The sequence below is a fragment of the Dendrobium catenatum genome, unplaced genomic scaffold (assembly GCF_001605985.2).
Source record: "Dendrobium catenatum unplaced genomic scaffold, ASM160598v2 fragScaff_scaffold_629, whole genome shotgun sequence".
Taxonomy (NCBI): Eukaryota; Viridiplantae; Streptophyta; class Magnoliopsida; order Asparagales; family Orchidaceae; genus Dendrobium; species Dendrobium catenatum.
The window spans coordinates 1029683-1051702 of NW_021319091.1; the positions used below are offsets into that span (position 1 = coordinate 1029683).

General features: G+C 37.0%; 1 protein-coding gene across 1 annotated transcript; it reads right to left on the bottom strand.

Annotated features, from left to right (window-relative positions):
* Positions 1 to 303: 303 nt before the first annotated feature.
* LOC110094431 (ent-kaurenoic acid oxidase) lies at positions 304 to 21322 on the bottom strand. The gene is made up of 8 exons (XM_020819662.2): positions 20953 to 21322; positions 15275 to 15752; positions 2444 to 2707; positions 2260 to 2349; positions 2099 to 2177; positions 1902 to 2008; positions 864 to 985; positions 304 to 442 (listed from the first exon to the last, which is right to left on the bottom strand). The coding sequence occupies exons 1-8, from the start codon at positions 21204 to 21206 to the stop codon at positions 337 to 339; spliced, it is 1500 nt and encodes a 499-aa protein (XP_020675321.1). The 5' UTR covers positions 21207 to 21322; the 3' UTR covers positions 304 to 336.
* Positions 21323 to 22020: the final 698 nt, after the last annotated feature.

Genomic DNA, 22020 nt, shown 5'->3' on the forward strand with positions numbered 1-22020 from the left:
TCAAAGCGAGCTCCAACCGAACGCCAAATTCAACTGCATTTTACGCCAGGTGAATAGTGCGACGCTTGCACTCTGTTCACAAACGCCATTTTTTTCGCCATTTTGTTCAGCATGGCCCTCAAATACGTTTCTTATACTTTAAGTACAATATAAATTTTAATTGATTAAAATAAATTTAATAACCTTTTTCTCTATACCAAAAGTTGGTGAATGAGGAATGAAAGATCTTTCTTTCAATTCAAATAAACTTAAAAACTTGTAAAGGAAACTCATATAGAATAAGTAATGATTTTTATTCTTTAATACTTTGAAATATTCTTACATACATGCTTTGGCTTACGATGAGGTTGTTAATAGCTTGGTGATCCTTGCCAGACAGTTATCCGTGGGCCTTGGGTGAGGCAAGTATCTCACTGGACACTCTGGGTTCGCACGTTCAAGTCTGCTTGCAAAAATTAAAAAATTTAGTATGTTTAGGCATCATGTATGGAGAGCTTATTCTGTGTGGTATCCAAACGCATCCGGAGACTAATTCGGATGCACCACGTCATCCAATGCACTATGTATTGAGTGAGGTTGTACGTCCAAATTGGCCTCCGGACGTGTCCAAACACCGAGAGATTATTCCGTGCGGACCGGATGGGAGAACCGTTCGGTTTACGCTTAGGTACCAAGCGGTACCGAGCCGCGGTACTGCTCGGTACTAAGCTCGATACCAGACGTGACGCATTTTCATTGGGGTCTGGACTCCGCACAGAATAATTTTTCCCGAACACCTCATGTAATAATTTTTCTCGTGCATGATGGTATCATAGTAGGTATATAGGAAGGTTTATGAGTTAGAAACCTAGAGAAAGCCTTACTTGTAACCCAAGAGAAAATAATGAAGGAAAACGGAGATCTCTATCCTGGCAAGGTCATTTCCTGGACAAAGCCTGCTACCAGCACCGAAGGGAAGAAAGGTCCCTGCCCTTGGAACAAGACCCTGGACAAGAAAAAAAAAGAAATAAATAACTCTCCATAGGCTCTACTCATGTGATTTTTGTAGGTTTCGTTTGAGATATTTTTCTTACTGTTTTTTAAAGCAAATTTCAAGTACAAATCTTTTTGAAAGCGGCTAAAAAATAATAATAATAAACTGTCCCAAACGAAGGCTTAGTTTGGGACAGCTTTCACACTGCTTTTTAAAATGGCTTTCTAGTTCAAAAATTTTAAAGTTGTTCAAGAAAGCGAAAAAAAAAAGCCGTTCCAAACGAAGCCTTAATCACATATACAATCAGAGGTCAACAACATTTAAAAAAAAAAAAAAAAAAGAAAATAATGAAGGAAAACGGAGATCTCTATCCTGGCAAGGTCATTTCCTGGACAAAGCCTGCTACCAGCACCAAAGGGAAGAAAGGTCCCTGCCCTTGGTACAAGACCCTGGACAAGAAAAAAATAGAAATAAATAACTCTCCATAGGCTCTACTAATGTGATTTTTGTAGGTTTTGTTTGAGACATTTTTCTTACTGTTTTTAAAGCAATTTTCAAGTACAAATTCTTTTTGAAAGCGACTAAAAAATAATAATAAAAAGTTGTCCCAAACGAAGGCTTAGGCACAGTTTGAGACAACTTTCTTAGTGCTTCTCAAAGCATCTTTTTAGTATAAAAATTAAAAATTTTGTACTAAAAAGTTGTTTTATGAAGTAGTAAGAAAGTTGTCCCAAACGAAGCCTTAGTTTGTGACAGCTTTCATACTGCTTTTTAAAACAGTTTTCTAGTACAAAAATTTTAAATTCAAGAAAATTTTGTACTAGAAAGTTGTTCTATAAAGCAAGAGGAAAGCTGTCCCAAATAAAGCCTTAATCACATATACAATCACATAAGCGAGTAAATATCAGAGTAGAAAGGTTTTACTGACATCCCATCTAGATGGATTGAAACTCTTTGGATCAGGATAAACTTCAGGATCCATGTGGACATTCCGATACCAAGTTTGAACTTTCCAACCTTTTGGAATTAAGTATCCTATAAGATAAAAAGTAAATTTACATTATGAGAATCACATATTCAACTTCAGAAAAAACTAACAGAACAGAAAATCCAAGCAAATTTTACCATTTATGTAAACGTTCGTTGTTGCTTGCCGGAAAGACACAAAGGAGATGTTCACAATCCTCAATGTCTCATCAATAATCTTCATGTAGTGAAAAATTATCTCTTGTTAGGATTCAAAGCATAATCTATAAATCCTTCAGAAAAATTCATATTAGACAAACCTTTGAAAGATATTCCATTTTTCGGACATCCTTGAGTGTTAATCCCTTCTGTGTGGGTAGCATATTTCGTCTGATTTCTTCCTGTTCTGCCTAAAAAACAATCGCCAAGATAGTTTTTCATTTAGTAGTTTATAGACCGATTAAGGAATGAAAATACCTTACATTTCTCAGATGTTTTTCATACTTTGGCTTTTTCAAAATATTCACGATTTTCTTGCAGGAATATGGTGGCCCACATAGTAATATGGCCAGAAGATTCATGACCAGCGTTGAGGTACATGATCAATGTGTCAATGATTTCCTCATCGTCCAGTTTCCTGCCATTTTCATCTTCAACATCAATTAAGCCATCCATCATGTCCTTTGCCTTCTTAGAAGTTCCTCTGGCCCTTGAAGCCCTTCTAATGTCCAGGGCAGCTTGGAGAACTTCCACCAATTTCTTCCTAGCCTGCAATTTATGGTGCTAATTGTTAACTGATGGAAAGCGCACCATTTAAATTTCAGTTGTCCACTACACACGTATGGTATCTAAAAATATATCAATTGTTGGTAAAAAGAATCCATCATGATTATCTTAAGTATGATATTCAAGTGTTTTTTTTTAAAAGAATATTTAGTTCGTAGCAGATGATTAATTGTAAAAAATAGTTTTTAATACAGAATGCAATACTATAGCTTTCAATTCTTTAATAGAAATATTAGGACCACGAGGTTTCCATAATCTCAATGATGTAACGGAAAGATTAATTTGCTCCATATTTAAAGAGTCACGAAATAACTTTTATATAGTCGGAGTGATGAGGACATCGTATGATACGACGAGTCTATCAACGTAGGAATCGTAGGTCGATGGCTATGATTCACAGACTTTATTTTTTATGCATTTATGTATTGTAGTTTATTTACTAATTACGATTGTATCATTTCTTTTGAGTTTGTTTGAGTTGTAACCAAAGGGGTATTTGAGTCATTGTTATTTTATTTTCTAGGCCTATATATTGTGGCCTCTTCCATTGTAAAAGGATGATGATGATGAATGAAAATTTTCAGATTTTCTTGTTTGATCTCTTTGTGATTTCTTGAGAGCAGAAACCCTAGGAGAGAGCCTAGCAACACCCGTCAACCACTGGTGGATTCCGGGACTCGTGGCACGTCAACTTCCTTCTCTTCCCCTACATCCAACCACCTCCTCTACCCTATTCACCCGCCGGCTTGTCCTCCCCTCTGCCTCCTTTTAATTCCGGCCCCCCATTGGCCGCCCAAACCACCGGCCACCATCAACCAGCCACCGGCCTCCACCCCACAGCCCTCTCCTTCCCAAGCCTTGACCGCTGGCCACCTTGTCCCCAAAATCTGAAATTCAAAAGTCCAATTGCCATTATTCACTTTCCTAAAATAAGCCATATTCATTTAGGAAAGTTTCAGGAAAGTTTCCAATTGGGAATTCAATTGAATATTTGAATTCAAATAATTTCCTATTGCTAGAACCCCATTTAGGAAACCTCCATATTTAAATCAAATCTGAAATTAAAGTCAGATTTGATTTCAATCACTATTTATTCCTTGGGAGCCCACATACTTAAAACAAAACCCCTCTTCCCTCTATACATGGCCGGCCCCTCACCTAGCCCCTTCTCTCTCCTATTTAAATCCCAATCTCCATTAAATCCTCTCCTAATTACCTCCTAATCTGCTAGCCCCTATAGCCCTTTTCGGAAGATTTTAAAATTCAAAATTTTCCCTCCCTACCTTTTTGGAAAATTCTGAAATCAATTTCAGATTTTCCTAAAACTTAATCTCCAACTCTTAACCCTAGCTCTAGCCAACCTCTCCCTCCTCTCATCCACCGCCAACCCTCACCACCCGCTGCTCCCTCTCCACCGCCCTTCCAATCGGCAGCTCCTCCAAAGAACACCACCAAGATACTCCCATGGTCACGCATGGCCGCTCCCAACGTTGATCTTCGGTTCGTATATGATAACCAAGGAAGAATGGACATTCCTCGATCTACCTTCTTCGATTTGAACTTGAACGTCAACGACTCCGTGGAAAGTTACATTGACCGCATCACCTTCACATTGGCACCGACAATTGAGTAACATCTCCCAATCAGATCGTGGTCGATTGTGGGACGCCCACAAATCCATCAGTTGCCGGCAACCTTCTCATCAACAAAGATCATAGCTTCTTCTTCCTAGTGGTGATCTCTCTTCTAGTGTGGAGTATCCTCTTCCGCTAACCCTACGAGTGAATGAGTGAGAAGGTCCTCAAGGTGAAACATCTCATTATTAAATTGTGGATTTTTGTTAAGCCCGCATAAAGTTACTCTTGTCTTTGGAGTTTGATTGAATTGTCTTGCTAATCTACGTGCACTTCTTTGCCTAAGCAAGTTAAAAATTATGAATTTCAAGAATTTTTCTTTGTTGTGAACGATAACTTTACATTGGAAAGCTTTTAACAATTGCTCTTATTAATTTCTTGCTAACTTCTGGTAACATCACATCACGGAGACTACTTTGATTATGTACAAAAAGTTAAGAGGACCGATTCGATTTTTTTCTCATATGAAAAATGATTAATGTGTGATAGGTGGGTCAAAATAAATATGTAATACAACTTGAAACAAAGCCGTTGGGTATTGGTGAAGTTTAAATTGATCTAGGACTGCAAGGTTCCAAAGAAATCTGATGAAGGAGGTCAAGATAAAAGTCATACTACAAATATTTCTGTAGAAGAATTCAAAGTGATTATCTGATTTTATCTCTAAATAATTCTAAATCTTAGGTTGTAGATTTAGGTGCTTCATTTCTTGTAAGTTCAAATAAGGTGTAAGAAAATTACACTCAAGGCAATCTAGGGAAATTATATATGGAAGACAACAAGCCCTACAACATTATAGGGAAGGACGACATTGATATCAAGTTACAAGATGGATCAATTTGAAAATTTGAAGAAGTTAGGCATGTTCCATGTTTGAAAAGTAATCTAATTTTTGCAAGGAAACTTGCTCACTCAGGTTATATAACAGCCTTCACAAGAGTCTCTTGGAAGGTTACAAAATGAGCTATGGTTGCAGCTCCTGGTAAAATTGCGCCACTCTTTATGTAATCAACGAAGTATTTGAATTGATTGGAATATCAAAAATAGAAGTTGATGTAGGTCTTTGGCACCGCAAGCTTTACCATATGAATAAGAAATGTATGAAATCCCTTCAACCTAAAAGAAAGCTTCCTGAGTTAAACTCTATATATTTAGATTTTTGTGAAGGTCATATTAATGGTAAGCAAAAGAAAATTAGTTTCTCAAAGACTGGTTTAAAATTGAAGTCAACGAAGTTAGAATTAGTTCATACACATATATGGGGTCCTTACTCCAATTCTTTTTATAGAAGGGTCTTTATACTTTGTCATTTTTATTGATGCTTATACTAGAAAGGTATGTATAACTTTTTTAAAACACAAGTCAAATGCATTTGATGTCTTTAAAAATGAAAAATCATGATTGAAAATAAGACAAGTCTAAAGCTGAAGTGTCTCATATCAGAAAAATAGTGACGAATATCATGAGAAGTTCATACATGAATTCACCATCCCAAGAGCGCTATAATAAAATGGTGTTGCAAAGAACATGAATAAAACTATAATTAAGCATGTCAAGAGCATAAGATTACACGCTGGTTTCTCCAAATAGTTTTTGGCAGAAGAAATGAATACGGTAGTTTATCTGATCAATGATGATCCATCAATCCCTCTGAATGAAATGTTACCTGAGGAAGCTTGGAGTGGCAAAGAGGTAAGTTTATCTCACCTTAACATCTTTAGTTGTGCCTTTTATGTTCATATTACTGAAGGATCCAGGAGTAAGCTTGATCCAAAGTTTATCAAATATACATTTATTGGATATGAATTAGATGAATTTAGTTATAAATTTTGGGACTATCAAAATAAAATATTCATCAAGATCAGGGATGTTACATTCAATGAAAATAAAATATATAAGAATATAAATGAAAAAACTCCAAAGGATTCTTCCAAATAAGTTGAGATAGAGGATGTAAATGATCAGGAAGACAGACAAAAATTGTGCTCAAGATGATGAAACACAATCAAGAGCAGGGATGTCACATTCAATGAAAATAAAATGAATAAAGATATTAATCAAAAAATTCTAGAGGATTCTTCTAAATATGATGAAATAGAAGATGAAGTGATCAGGATAACAAAGATGAAAATTGTGCTCAAGTTGATGAATCATAAAGAGCTCCTCAGAGACCTGCTACCGAGTCAAAAGATCTAATAGAATCTCATGACCTTCACAAAGGTATTCTCCATCATTATATTATTTATTATTGATATATACTTGTGAACTAGAGTGCTATGATGAAGTCATACAAGTTGATGATTCAAAGAAGAGTTAGTCATGGATGATGAGATGCAATCACCCACATCAAATCAAACTTGGAAATTGATCGAACTACTAAATGACAACAAAGTGTTGCAAAACAATTAAGTTTAAAAATTAAAAGAAGAAATCTGATGGAAGTAGCGTTACAAGGCAAGGCTTATAATAAAAGGATTTCAACAAAAAGGAGAAGTGCGCTACAATGAAACTTTCTCTCCAGTTGTTAAGATGATAATAATTAGTGTTGTGTTGAGCATCATAGCAGTGCAGGATTTACATCTAGAACAAATGGATGTGAAAATAGATTTTCTCCATGGCTACTTAAAAGAAGAGTCGTACATATTTCAACCTAAAGGAAATGTGACTCTAGGAAAAGAAGAAATAGTGTGTAAGCTAAAAAAACCTATATGGATTAAAGCAGACACCAAAATATTGGTATAGGAGATTTGATAGGTTTATTTCAGAAGGTACATAAAATGTTAAACAGATCAATGTTGCTTCTTTAAATATTTTGATAACTGATGTATATTTCTTCTTTTGTATATGGATGATATGCTGATTGCAACAACCTGAAGGAAATGCAATTCTAGGAAAAGAAGAAATAGTATGTAGGATAAAAACAACCTATATGGATTAAAGTGGACACCAAAATATTGATATAGGATATTTGACAGGTTTATTTCAGAAGGTACATAAAATATTAAACAGATCACAGTTGCTTTAAATATTTTGATAACTGTTGTAAATTTCTTCTTTTGTATATGGATGATATGCTGATTGCAACATCAAATATAGAGAAAATAATATAATTGAAGTAGTTATCAAGGGAATTTGAAATGAATGATTTGGAAATCTTATAAATTGAAATACATTTTATGAATGTTGAACGACTAGTTTGACAATGAGAGAATTCATGCACCTTAATCATCCTTGATAATCAATCAAATCATGATCATAGTGATTGTTTAAGAACATATATGATTTTTTTCAAGCTTCTCATTCCTTCGTCGAGCCAAAGTCTTATGTCTGTGCAATTGGATAGACCTTGCCCCTAGCTCAAACTGCACGTCTCTCTTGTGTTCATCTGTCTGCTTTTTGATGATTTGTTACGCCATAGCCAGATATTTGTGTCTCTAGCACACATCACAACTTGCCACCAACTCCTTTACATCCTTCCACATGCCCACCCAGTATAGCACTGTTGTTAGTTTATGATATGCCTTCTGAACTCTTGAATGTCCCCCAATAGTTGTGCCATGAAACTCCTGCAATAAGAAAAGAATGTGTGGCAATGACCTCAAGAGCACAAACCATTCCCGCTATAGCAGCTTCTGATCCATCAAAGAGTAACTAGGATGACCATCCTTGTCCTGTAGTAAATCTCCCCTGATCTTATTCAGCTCTTCATCCTGCTTGCTCTCACGTTTCAAGGCCTCCCAATCCACCACCATGGAAATAGAGCAATAACCTGAGGGTTTTCACTAACCTTGGAGAGAGCATCTGCAGCTTTATTTTCTAGCTCGGGGTTGTACTGAATCTCAAAGTTATAACCCAATAACTTGGAAAGCTATCGCTGATGCTCCTATGTCACCATCCTCTGCTCTAATAGGAACTTCAAACTCCTTTGGTCGGTCCTGACTATGAAGTGTCATCCCAACAGGTAAGGTCGTCACTTCTGTATTGCCAATGCTATCGTCATCAGCTCCCTTGCATACACTGATTTTAGTCTTGCTTTAGCGATCAACACCTAGCTGAAATAAGCTATGGGCCTTAGAATCTGCATGAGAACTACTCCCAACCCATAGTATGATGCATCAATCTCTACTATAAATGGCTGGCTAAAATCTGGTAGTGCTAACATAGGGACACTCATCATCGCTTTATTCAACTGCACAAACATTTGGGTGGCTATCTCTCCCAATTTGAAACAATCTTCTTCAATTGTTTTGTCAATGGCCATGCTATAGAGCTCATCATATCTTGTGAGCTCCAAGAATCCCCTCAACTCCTTCAGGATTTTGGGTAAGGGCGACTCTTACATAGCCTCTATCTTTGAAAGATCTGCAACTACTCCTGATTTGGACACATGTCCAAAATACTCCACCCTATGTTGTGCAAAAGAACACTTCTTCAAATTGGCATACAACTGATGCTCTTCAATGTCTCTAACATGACCCTCAAGTGCTTCACATGTTTTGCCTTAGACTGACTATACACCAAAATTTCATTGAAGATAATCAATACAATTTTGCGAGGTGGGGTTGAAAAATCTTGTTCATAAGCGACTGTAAGGTAGCTGGGGCTTTGGTAAGACAAATGGCATCATAAAAATCCGTATTTGCCTTCATGAGTCCTAAAAGCAATCTTGTGGATGTCAGCGGGCCTCATTCTGATCTGATGGTATCCTCAGATCAATCCTGGAGAATATTGCCACCCTATATAACTCATCCAACAACTCATCAATGACTGGTATAGACTTATCCAACATATTTTTTCTTATTCAGAGCCCGTTAATCTATGCAAAATCTCCAACTACCATTCTTCTTTACCAGCAACACAGAATTCGAGGGACTAACACTGAGACGAATGATCTGGGCCTCCAACATCTCCGTGATTAGTCTCTCAATTTCATCCTTCTAAATCTGTGGGTATCAGTAGGGTCGAACACTGATAAAGGATATCCATTCCTTCAAAATGATGGCATGCTCATGCTCCCTTGGGGGAGGTAGGCCCTGAGGCAGCTGGAACACCTCACTAATTTGCTGCAACACCTCACTAATTTGCTGCAGGAGTGGTTGGACTATCTCTTGAACTTCCCTCTCTCTATCATGCTTCCCCTCCCTTGAGACATTGGAGCTCCACCAAGAAACACATCCCTGTTCCCTGGATTGCCCTTACCATGGTCTTAAGAGAAACTCTGGTTTTGGACAAACTAGGATCCCCCATGATCCTCACCTTACTCCCTCCCATCATGTATTCCATGGTTAATGCTTTCCAGTTCACCATGGTTTCCCTTAATGTTTGCAACCACTTCATACCCAAAATTATATATGTGCTTCCTAACTCTAAGGGAAGAAAATTATTCTTCACTTGGATCTCCTGCAATGTCACCATCAACCCTCGGCAAATGCCTCTACCCTTCTCCATCTTCCCCGTTCCCATCATCACCCCAAAACAGTCCGTGTTGACTAACTTCAGCCCAAATCTATCCACCACCTGGTTGGAGATGAAATTGTGGGTCACCCCACTGTCCACCAAAACAAACTATTACTGATTCTCCTCCTATCCGTCCCCTCACCTTTATGGTGTGATTTGAGGTAAACTCCACTAGTGAGTTTAGGGAGACTTACGCTATATCTAGGTGCAAATGCTCCTCCTCCTCAACCACCTTCTATAGATTCTCCTCCTCATCACAGACTGTAATTACCTGTAGCAAACGATCAACAGCGGTGGCCCGGTGCAAACTTCTCATCACAACGAAAACACAATCCTCTAGCCCGCTTCTCTTGAACCTCTCCCTTAGACAGCCACTTGAAATTTGCCTCTAGCCGTGCTCCCAACCCCCTATCCTTGGATACTTTTATCTGAATGGGCATGGGTTGTACCTTTTGTGCTAAAAAAGTAGTCGTCGTCCCATATGAAGCTCCCAAACTGTTATCAATGCTACTTCTATTAAGTGAGTTTTGGTCCTCCACAAATTGAAATAGCTCCATAGTCTCCCCAAATCCTCATGGCCTCAATAACCTAACAGCAACCCTGATCTCTAGCTTGAGTCCCTTCATGAAATTTTCCTCCAACACTATCTCAAATAGCCTCCCCAATCAATTAGAAAGGTACTCAAACATCTCTTGATAATCCATCACTGTCCCTTTCTAAATCAGACAAAAGAACTGCTTATTGAAATCTCCTTCCCAACTTATTCAGAAATGTTCTAATAAACTATCTTTGAACTCCCTCCACGATCAGATTGGATCTCTCATGTCTCTAAACTGATACCAAGACAATGACTTCTCATCCAAGCATAACGCCGCCGTTGTGAGTCTCTCCTCCTCTATCATCCCATTCACTGTAAAATATCTCTCCACCCTATTGATCCACCCATGAGCATCTTTCCCCTAAAAAATGGGCATATTCAGCTTTACCACTCCGGATCCCCTCGGCCCTAACTTCCTCTTCTAACTCCTGCTCATCCCTTATATCGATTGTTGTGATCTCTCCATTGTTCTCTGCCACCCCTTCTCCTTTCATAGATATCCTCTTCCTCAAAATTAGCCCTCTTTATTTTTTCCTCCTAGTTTCTCCTCATTTTATATCCTTAACCAATTTCCCTCCTAGTTATCAGTTCAAGAGGTGGCATATTTTTCCAGTTTCCCAATATTTCTACCTCTCGATCATCCCTCATTGTCAATCCATATGGCCTGCAACATCACCCCATGCCACAAAACCCATTTTAGGGCTTGTGTTTCGATATTCCCTTAACACGACGCTGCGCCGGTTTGAGGTTTCATCCATCCTTCATCACGCGCGTCCCTGCCCCAAAGAGGGGATGAGGCGATGACTGGGATTGATTTTATCTCAGCAGTAATAGCCACTACTTATTTTGACAGGGAAAATTCTATAAGATGGTGGTGAGATCTGCAATGCTTTATGGTGCCAAATGTTGGCCATTAAAAGAGAAGCATAATACTAAATAAAGTGTTGCAGAGATAAGGATGCTCAGGTGGATGAGTGGCTTTACTCTTAGAGATATGATACAAAATGAGCATATTCGTGTAAAGGTTAGTGTAGCTCCAGTGGAAGATAAGATTAGGGAGAGTTGCCTTAGATTGTTTGGTCACATAAAACAGTGACCTTCCGATGACCCAGTTGAAAAAGTAGAGGTATTAAATTTGACTTATGTTAAGAAAGGTAAAGGTAGACCTAAAAAGACTTGGTAAGAGAAGATTAGAAATGATCTTTCCTTGTTAGATTTAAATGAGAATTTGACTTTTAACATGACACAATGGAGAAAAAAAAATTCATGTAGCCGAGCCCACATAGTGGGACAAAGGCTTAATGTTGTTGTTGTTGTTGTTGATCATCTCTCATTGTGCCGATATTGGGTTCCCCCACTTCCATGGCCACTAGCCGGTGCCCTCGCTTTCGATATTGTCTGTTGAGTGTGAAGCTCCAATATTTTCTTCATCATGTCCTCTAGGTTAGAAAACCTTCCTTCCATTGACGAAATCCTTTCCTCAACTTTAGATTTGAATGACAAACTTCTCCATCTAGTTTCTCTTCCAGCGTCATAGGTCTCGAATCATGCTCTGATACCAATTTGACAGGATTTGATGACCAAAATAGCACACAACAATATCGAAAACAACAAACTTACTTCAAATAGATCAAGAAATAACACCAAGGGGACTGTAATTACTAATCTCCAAGCAAAGAAAGATAAGATACAAGTTGATTCACTATTCAAGAGGAAAATCGTCTCTCCCACAATTCCTACTAGTCATTAAGAACCCAAAAACTCCCACAAAAACTACTGCAACAAATAAAATTCAAAACATAAACCCTAACTCCCCATAATATCCCCCCTTAAATAGCCCAAAATGCTCTAATAAATACCTTTAAACTTTTTTCTAAAGAGTTCCCCCCCCCAAGCCTCTTCTCTTATAGGTGATAAAGGAGATCATGGGCCCCACCTGGGCACTTGGGCTGCTGCCAGCTGCTGCATCAATTTGCTAATGGTTTCAGGTGAGTTTGCTAAAGGGGTTATAAGAATCATCCTCATGAATATCAACTTTGGGATAGAAGGGTTGATTTTCAAAAAAGATGATATCCATAATGATGTAAAATTTTTTTGTGGATGCTGAATACACTCACACCTAGTTTTTTTGTGGGTGCCCAAACAAAAATACATTTGCATGATCTAGTTTTGATTTTGTTGCACTATTGAAGATGCATGTGGACAAAGGAGACGCATCCAAGGATTTTGGCTGGATGGATGTAATAATTTTGGCATGAGGGCAAGTATGGAAAATAGTTTGACAAGGAGTTTAAAAATTTAGTATTTGAGAGGCATACCACTGATAAAAAATGTTGTAGTTAACACAACACCACCTTGAAATATTTTGGAATGTGTTATCAAGCTACTTCTATTAAAATGTTTTTTTTTTTGGACGACACGTGCATCAATGGACAATCCCTTAATCCAATAGGTAGAGTAATAGTATTCATACACATTATTGATCTAGATTACTTGATTTTTTGCATTGAATTCAGTTTATACTATAGAATCGAAATTTTAAAATATAATACTAATTTGCCTTTCAAAAGAAATAACCATATGACTTTAGGGTGATCATTAATGAATGTAATGAACCAACTAGAGATACTGACTGTTAACTCAAGATGGCCCCATGCATCACTTCGTCTCATGAAAAAAACATAGGTTGATTTGTACTAGCAACTACATAAAGAGTTGTGTGTTTGGATAAATAAAAATTTTAAATTGATTAAATCCTTTTTTTTTTTTTTTGGAAAAGGGAAACAATCTTTTTAAATGCAAGAAATTCGAAGGGCCTAAGCGATAATTTGATGACATGATCACAATATTGTTATTCATGCTAAAGATTAAACAACAGATGCATTTTTACATGGTTGCCACATGAGTTCTACCTTTCTAAGGAGGAAGAGACCAGCAACCATCTTAAATCGAAGACCTGAAATTCACACACATTTGGGAGGAATTTTTAAGCACAATAAAAGTCCTTTTTCGAAAGAAAGTAGGTTATAGTCAAGTTTTGGAACATAAAGCACAAATTTAAGGAAAATGTCCCTTGAAACCATGGCAGATTTAATGTTAATAATAATAGAGAAGGATCCACTTGGCATTCCAACGATGATGCTTCCAAAGAATAATTACTAGTCTTGGAAAATAATATCATCACAAATCATATGATCATAACATTTGAGTCGACAATCTAGTACCTTACTTTTTCAAATGCAATAGTGAGAGAAAGAATTACCCTCATTAACAATAGAAGCTAAGCACGCCACAGATCCAGTAGTTTGTAGGGTTTGTTGAGAATTATGGCGGTTGTTGAAGCATTTTTAAGGAATTCAATTTGTTTTTTGTTGATTGGACTTTATGTCAAATGGAATTGGACTCTTAGTGGTTACCGTGATGCCATGCATTTCATAATTTTGCATTGTCCTTGAGTAGTTAGGTGATTTTGTCTTTTCCAACAGTTTTCATGACTATATAAACTATGATAAGAATATCATGGTCTGGCTGTTCTTGTGTCAGTCACCTCATAGTTGAATTGGAGTCCATGAGCAAAGAAAATAGAGTTGTAATCATCAAAGTTTTGAACATTGATTAGCACCCTCTAAATTATTATTTTGCTCATTTCTTCTCTCAAAACCTCAAAGAAGGCTTCATGAGTACTGTGTAGAGACATCAAGGTTAAGATTCACCCATCAACATTATCTAAATTTTTATTTAAATAATAGGAAATTGCACACTCTTTTATGTTCCACTATCTTCTTGTTGTTCTATTTCATCAAAGATGTTCACTTGTTGTTAATAATGAGTTCAATAGTTACAATATGCCATTCATCGCCTTGACATAGGTCATGCAAAATGCTCGATCTGGATCTCGAATATAATTGAAGTGCTGTGGAATTGGAGCATGTTTTTTTTTTTGTTGTATCCCAATTTTTTTTTGACGGTTTTGCATCGCATGAAATTTTTTCCAATTTTATTTTTTATGAAATTTATTAGTTATGACATCACCATATTCTTTTTTGCCTTCAATGATCGAAACTTAGGGCTCTTTCATTGCGTGCTTAAGCTACTCCTATGAGATAGTCTTCCTAGTTCATTGCACTTTCCGTAGACAAAAATGATTATTGATTAAGCTCATAGGATGAATTTTTAATCAATAAACTTGCTTCCTCTACAACCAGCAATGAGGAGAAATATATTAGAGAAAATGGAAGGAAAAATAAAAGGAAGATCTAAGAAAGTTGCTATTACACGAGGTACAAATAAGTAGAAGGCTTTATTGATTTATTCTCCATTGATTCTAAAGTTCAAGGTAGGTTAAAGATAAGAAGGGTAGGTGATCCATGATTTCCTCTTTGACAACAAATAAACACTTTCCTAAACAGAGAACCGTAAACAAAAAACAGTAAAACATTATATTATATATATAATTTAAGTTTTTATTACATTTAATAATATGTAAAGATGAAACCGAATAGGTGCTAACGTACAGATAGAGGAATTCAAGAATTCCAGCACATCCAATATATACTAAAGTTAGAAACAATAAGAATTGAAAGAGTTATTGTGTCTTGTCAAAGTGATGGGACTTATCAGCCTCAACCTGCACTATATAATGATTATTGTGAAATACCTGGCGGGCTCCAAAACCTTAAGATGGCTTGAGAGGATAAAAAAAAATGGAAAGATTAAAGTCAAAGCTTAAGGAGCAAGAGAGAAAGAGAGATTGAAAGAGACTGAGAGAGAGATTGAGAGAGAGAGAGAGAGAGAGAGATCATAGATATTTAACAGATTCTTAACGTTAGAGTTGAATTGAAACATTTTCTGTTAGTTTACCTTCAGGGCTCTCTGATATGCAAATCCAGGAAGTTTGATTGCCATTGCTCTCATGCCATAGTTGAGATCAGTGTATACTCTTTCCAAAGACTCCATCACACTGTCACCCTCCATGCTAAGAAAAATATGCATTATAATCCTGAATGTAAGCTTCCGAATCTCAGTAAGGAACTCAATTTGTCCCATCTCTGCCCACTTCTCCAGTGTTGATACAACAGTTTCTTCAATGAACTTCAGATATGTGGAAAGTGCATCGTAACCATTGATAGGAGCTGATGTTAGTTTTCTGAGCCACTTGTGCTCCTCAGGAGATATTCCTATGAATGACTTTTTTCCAACAAGTTCAACAGCAGCTTTAGGCCATCCTGTTACAAAGTTCTCATCATCCATCAATACTGGTTTGCAGGTTTCAGGTATAGTAACCAAAATTGTTGGGCTTCCAAACATAAATGACTTGTATATCCCAATGCGGCCATATCTGCCATTATTATTTAAGATTTTATCTTTTTTATATTTATGAAGATAGTAGCAAGAAACTAGAAAAGGAGAAAAGGAGAAAAGGAGAAAAGGAGCATAAAACAATTAACCACAAATGATGAATAAAACAGTGGGGAAAGCCAAATTATGCTCAACTTCTAGTAATTGTTATTCTTAAATATATTGGGTGAACTATACTTGACTTCATATGCTTTCTATTAAAATAAAGAAGCTTTTGGTTATCCAGTTGTTCATTCCTAATAGTAATATAGTGCAAGTGATCTAACTAAGTAAGACACTCGAGCTCCGAACAGTACTAAGATCTTCACAAACAATAATTTAATTTCTTATCTACAAATAGAATGCAGAAAATAATCTTCAAATTTCATTAACCTAGCGAAATGTTTTTTGAGCTTTACAATCGATAACTCTAATTTTTCATATATTTGTCACCCACGATTATAAACTTCAAGTCCAGAATAACAAAATATTGAAAAAATCTTGAAACAAAAACAAACAGCCATGTAGATGAATTACATTAATAATGAACACATGAATTGTACAAACAGACAATTTCAAGTAGTTTAACCCTTTATTCTAATGTCCTTTCTAATTGGAGTACAAATACAAATGAGCTCATCATCATTATCATATCTCATCACCAACATTAACTTTATCCCCACCCTTTGTTGCTAACTTTATGAATCATCATTCTCTAATAGTATAGATGAATTTTAGTTGAAATGATAAATCTATTTTGGCTAATTTGCATAACTTCTATTCATACTTTTAATCTACCCATTTTCCTAGCTAGTTAATTCATATATCAATTTATATACCCATCTCATTGGTGCAACTTGTAACATCTATTGTATATGCCCAACAAACTAAGTCTGTTTTTTCAATTCCTCGTCTAAAAAAGATGTTGCCCCCATAATTTCTCATTCCCTCCCATATACTTCCACATATCTATCTTAATATTCTTAATTCAATTTACTTGTCCATCAATGATTTCTTTAGCTGATCAAAAGTTGCAATTTCTTAGGAAAGTTAAAATTGTGCGAGTACAAATTTAAAATCCATTCAATAATGTTAAAGTCCAAACCGTCCATTTGTAGTTGATCCCATGGCCAGCATGAGGATCCATGGGAGGCTCACCTGGATCACGCTGTTAAATATCAACCGTCCCTTAGCCCTTGATCCCACGACCCTCGAGTGTGTGTTTGAGCTGAACCGAGCGAGGAAAGAGCGGTTGTACATGCAATCAAATCCTCCACTTGAAGAACCCCTCTTTGCCCCAAATCCTGACCGCTTTTGCATGTTCTCGATCCGCTGCCCTCAGATCTAAGAGATGAACAAGAAGGTCAAATCTACCTTCTATACAGCAGAAGAAGTCGACCTTTCCCAAGATCTCCGTCACTGGGATCAATTCCTCAAATTGAACGAATGCCACTTTGTAGCCCATGTTCTCATCTTCTTTGTTGCCTCTAACGTCGTATTTGGACAGAAGTCAGTTCGTCGGATTCAAAGCTCCCCGATGGAACAGTCCAGATACGTGGAGTTGCCCAGACGATGCACGCGGTAGGAAAGAAGATGGCTTTCTTGGTGGTAAGGCAGTTCATTACTACGGTACATTGCCTGCTTAAGGTGACCAAAGAAATGGTAAGCACGCAATTGATGATGTACGCTACTTCCCTAAGCAGGGAGTCGATTGTGGATATCGAGGGTGAGGACACAGAGGTTACAAGCACTTTATCATACCTTGAAGGAGTTGGCACTTGCTAGTTCTCCATGTTCCCACCACCGGCCTTCATTGTCGAAATTCTGAGGAATACAGGTTCTCATCACTAGCCTTCATTGCTGGAATTATGAGGAATACATATTCCCACCACCAGCTTGCATTGCCAAAATTCTGAGGAATATAAGTTCTCACCATCAACCTTCATTACTGGAATTCTGAGGAATACAGATTCTCATCACACAGGCCTTCATTGTCGGAATTATGAGGAACAGTGGTTCTTCTACTAGCCTTCATTGCCAGAAATCTAAGAAATATTGATCATTTTGCTTCATTCGTGCGTCCAAGACCGAGAGATCAAGTGAAAGGGCTCCTCTCATGTGCAACGTCCAAAGTCGACTAAGCAGAAGCGAGAGAAGTTAAGCACATGACCTCCTTTTGCATGCGTATGGAAAGAGCTGAGAGTTCCCTCTAGTGAGGGTCCAAGGCTGGAACAAGCAAAAGTGCAAGACTTGCACTCCTTCCTGCGATTAGACCAAAGGGATCAGAGGCCTTACGTGCGCATGTATGGGGTCGATCGAACAGGAGTGTTCAGGTGGAGTCATACAACTTATTTGCATTGGGCTGAAGGCTGGATCGATCGAACGGGAGGAGATTTGCGTGTCAAGTGCTGAGCCGCTTAAGACGTGTTTTTCTGCTTCTGTCCTTAAAGATTGCCGCAACCCAAAACCAAATTTTTTCTACTTCCGAGCCTTCATTGTTTGCCTTCTCTTGTGGTTATCCTATATATAACCAATATAACCTTTATTGCTGCCCTGCTTAATATAACCTTCATTGCTTACCCTTTGCCATCACAATGTCTGAAGCTAATTTCTCCCTAAGTTTTAACCAAATGGAGGACTCTATGGTGCATCAAAGGTCTTGATAACTCCTACTTTTCTAGGATTAATTACCAAGTTGGGAATGACATATTTGCATTCCCTATCTTGAGGGAGAGTGGATGAGCTCCGAAATTTGCGACCCAGCTTCCCTTGCTTTCAAGAGAGTTTTAACAAATTAAGTTATGAGGTAAATTTTTAGAAGGAATATTGGATTGTAAATAAGACACTACCCAGAGATTTCGCTCTCATTTTACAAGGACTTTATGATATGAGTTTTGGTTTCCTCTAGGAGCAAGTCCCTCTCCCGATATTGAGAGAGAAGTTTCGATTAAGATTAGTCGTCAATTAGATACGTAATATTGAATTGATACATGGTATCCGACATATAGTAGCAGCATGGGTTTTCTTTTTAAAATTTAATATTTAAAATAGAAATTTCATCATCTTGCACTTAAAGCGGATGGTGGGGAGAATAATGATGAACCCGATCAAGATCCCATGGTTATGTCGTCCTGGGACATTATGGTCCCTGGTCTACTTAGTCAGAGGAGGTAGTCGACCTAACATGGCAGAAGGATCCTTGTCAGCAGCCATGGGTTGCTTCATCCAAGGGAACCTTGCAGATCTGGAATGAGTATTCGCCTAAGGGGACAAATCTGGATCCACCTTAGCTAACAAAGGGCTTTATGCCCTATCAATTATATCATATTAATTCATATCTCAAAGATTTGACGTCATTAGAGAACATACTGGCTGTTATCGTAACTATAATATATTGGAGTAATTTGAGGAAGCCACAAAGTCAGAGAGTCACAGTTGTAATCATTAACCACGCGGAATCGCCTGGCCAAACCACGAGTTTTTTGCAGAGTCATCTGGCCAAATAAAAAATCAGACGACCAATGACACGTATTTACTAGCAGAAGATGGATTGAGAATGAATCATAGTTATATTCTCGATCGAACACTTAAACTTTGTGAGCTGAAGTGTATTTTAAAACTTATACACCTCGAAAAATTATCACGGAGGGTGGATGAATTTTACTTTAAGTATTTTAGTGATCATTTTAATTTAAAATATTTTGATTTTGTGATTTTTGGAATTTTGAATTTTTATGAGCATATGGGAGGCATTTTAAATGTTTGGGGACTCCTCTGGTTGAAATTTTCTATCAACACGGCCATCATCGAAATATTTATAGACAGTTTTCATTTGTTGATTGAACCTTATTGACTTTATTTACTTATCGATAGAGGATCGGATTCTTCGTAGGCTCTATGTCTTTATTGCTGAATCTTCTTTATCGTAAACTTTGAAGACCTAATATGAATGTATCAAAATAAATGTTTTGGTCGATGCCTTGACCGCATATTTTTTTGATAGTTTAAGTCGTGTTGACCCTATCTATTCACATATAAGGGTGGGGCTCAAGCTTAAGTTCATTTCTTAACCTGCGTGACTCGCTACTGCCACCCACCGCCACCCAGCACAACCGACCACTGATCACCATCATTTTTAGAGTTTACATTGCATTCATTTTACTTCAAAGCAAATATAAAAAATAATCACCTGTATGGCTGTATTTATTTTAAACTCATTCAAACAAGTCCAAAATATTTCAAATACATTGCATTTCTTGTTTAGCCAATTAAACAATGTCTTAATATAAGAGTAAGTCAATCTTATCATTTTAGAACTATATTTTGGAAATATATAAATTTTGATGAAAAAAAAAACAGCATTTTATTTTATCTTTTCATCTTAATATAAATAAAAAATAAATGTATTTCAAACTTCCTCCCGCAACAAATTCGTAAGTCTGGTTCTTAAGATACTTTTATCCCATAAACAAAACAGAGATGTGGATCGAAAATTCAACTGACATGGGACGCGATAATCAATAAAATAATCTTAAAGGGAATTCAATACTTTCTAAGAAAATTAATTTATCGAAATTTTCTAATTTGAATTTTTAAAATGTTTAGGATTAAATATTTACAATAATCGAGATATATAGTCGTAACAGGTAAAACAAATACATATTGGTGCAAAAGCATTCATAAATTATTTTATTTTTTTAATCTAAACATGAATCGTAATTTTGCATAAATACTCGTTACTGCACTTACATATATTTTAATGTAAAAACTGTGCATAAGACACTTGTCACAATAAAGACAGTAAGATGAAGACGAAGAGCATTGAAACGCTGATCTGCAGACGAACGAATCAATAAACGAATCCTATAAGGAACTCAGAAATTTCTCAAAAAAAGAATAATAATAATAATAATATGTGGACATTTTCTAATTTGAATTTAAAAATTATTAGACTTAAACCTTCACAATAAATTGAGATTTGTTATCGGATAAGAAATTCTTAATATATAAACATCCGCAAGCACTAAAATTTATTACTATTCATTTTTTTTTTTCATCTTAAAAATTAGTCCACAAATTTTAAAAAATATTTGTTGTCACATTCATAAATTTCAATAAAAAAGTACTAAGCAACCCCCATTTATTCCCAAGACAAAAGAAAGAACGCGAGAGAGAGAAAGAGAAGGAAAATGAGGAATGACCTTTGAACAAAAGAATCAATAAAGGAATCAGGAACACCCGACTTGAATGCTCGGAGAAACGCCCACATGTTGCCGATGAACGGAAAACCTAAATCCCCAGGTGGAAGCCGACGGCGAAGATCATCGTCGAGATTCCTCTCGTACGACCACTCGTGCACCAACCGCACTGCCCTCCACAAGCCCGCCGCAGCCGCCACAGCGACGGCCAACGTCGCCGCCGCCACGCGCCACCAATCCGATTCAAATAACCCCATCGATGACTTCCTTTACCCCCTTTTCCCTCTTCGGATGACGACGTGGTAATTATGGAGGAAGAAGGAACGGATTTTCGAAAATGGAAGGGAAAGGCTGGGGAGCGGCACTGCGGCAGTTCAGCAGCAAATTTAGTATAAAAGGGGGGTTTTCGGTGTAGTATTTATCCATTTTTTTTTTACTTTTACTTTTTCTTTTAATTTTTTTTTTTTATTCAGTACGAATAGAAAGGTACTATCAAAAAATTTAGAAAACACAACTCTCCTTGGCCTATTGGTTGAGAGCTTAGGCTTCCAATTAAGAGGTTCAGGGTTCCAGTCTATGTGTATGCGTTGTGTGTGTGAATTTGCCTTAAATGGCTTAAATGTCCCAAAAAAAAAATAGGAAAAGAATCAAATTAGGCAAACAGAATAACTCATTTTATTAAAGTACTGAACTGTTTGACATATTTAGAATAAGCCAAACAGTTCATTAAATGAGTCATTTTGACGTGTTTTTATTTGGTCCGGTGAACGTACGTAGAGCTACATTCGGCCGGCACTAAGATCGCAGGCACAAAACGAGAAATATCGAGCAATACCAATAATAACGAGAAATATCATTATGTGAATACAAAATACCGAACAATATCGAGCAATACCGAGTAATACCAAAAAAACTCGGTATTTTTTGGTATTACTCAGTATTGCTCGGTATTGGTCTTCCAAGAGTGATATTCCTCGTTATTATCAAACAATACCTAGCAATACCGACCAAATACCTAGCAAAAATCGAGTAACAATCATTTGACCGAACGTAGATCTACGTCCGATCAGA

What these genes read in the sequence shown, in the direction of transcription:
- LOC110094431 (XM_020819662.2), bottom strand. Translation starts at nt 21,206, where the DNA reads ATGGGGTTATTTGAATCGGATTGGTGGCGCGTGGCGGCGGCGACGTTG. An exon ending in TCAATCCATCTAGATGGGAT is followed by an intron (nt 986 to 1,901) that starts GTCAGTAAAACC and finishes TTTCTTGTCCAG; the next exon opens with GGTCTTGTTCCAAGGGCAGG. An exon ending in TATTTTCTCTTGGGTTACAA is followed by an intron (nt 443 to 863) that starts GTAAGGCTTTCT and finishes TTTTGCAAGCAG; the next exon opens with ACTTGAACGTGCGAACCCAG.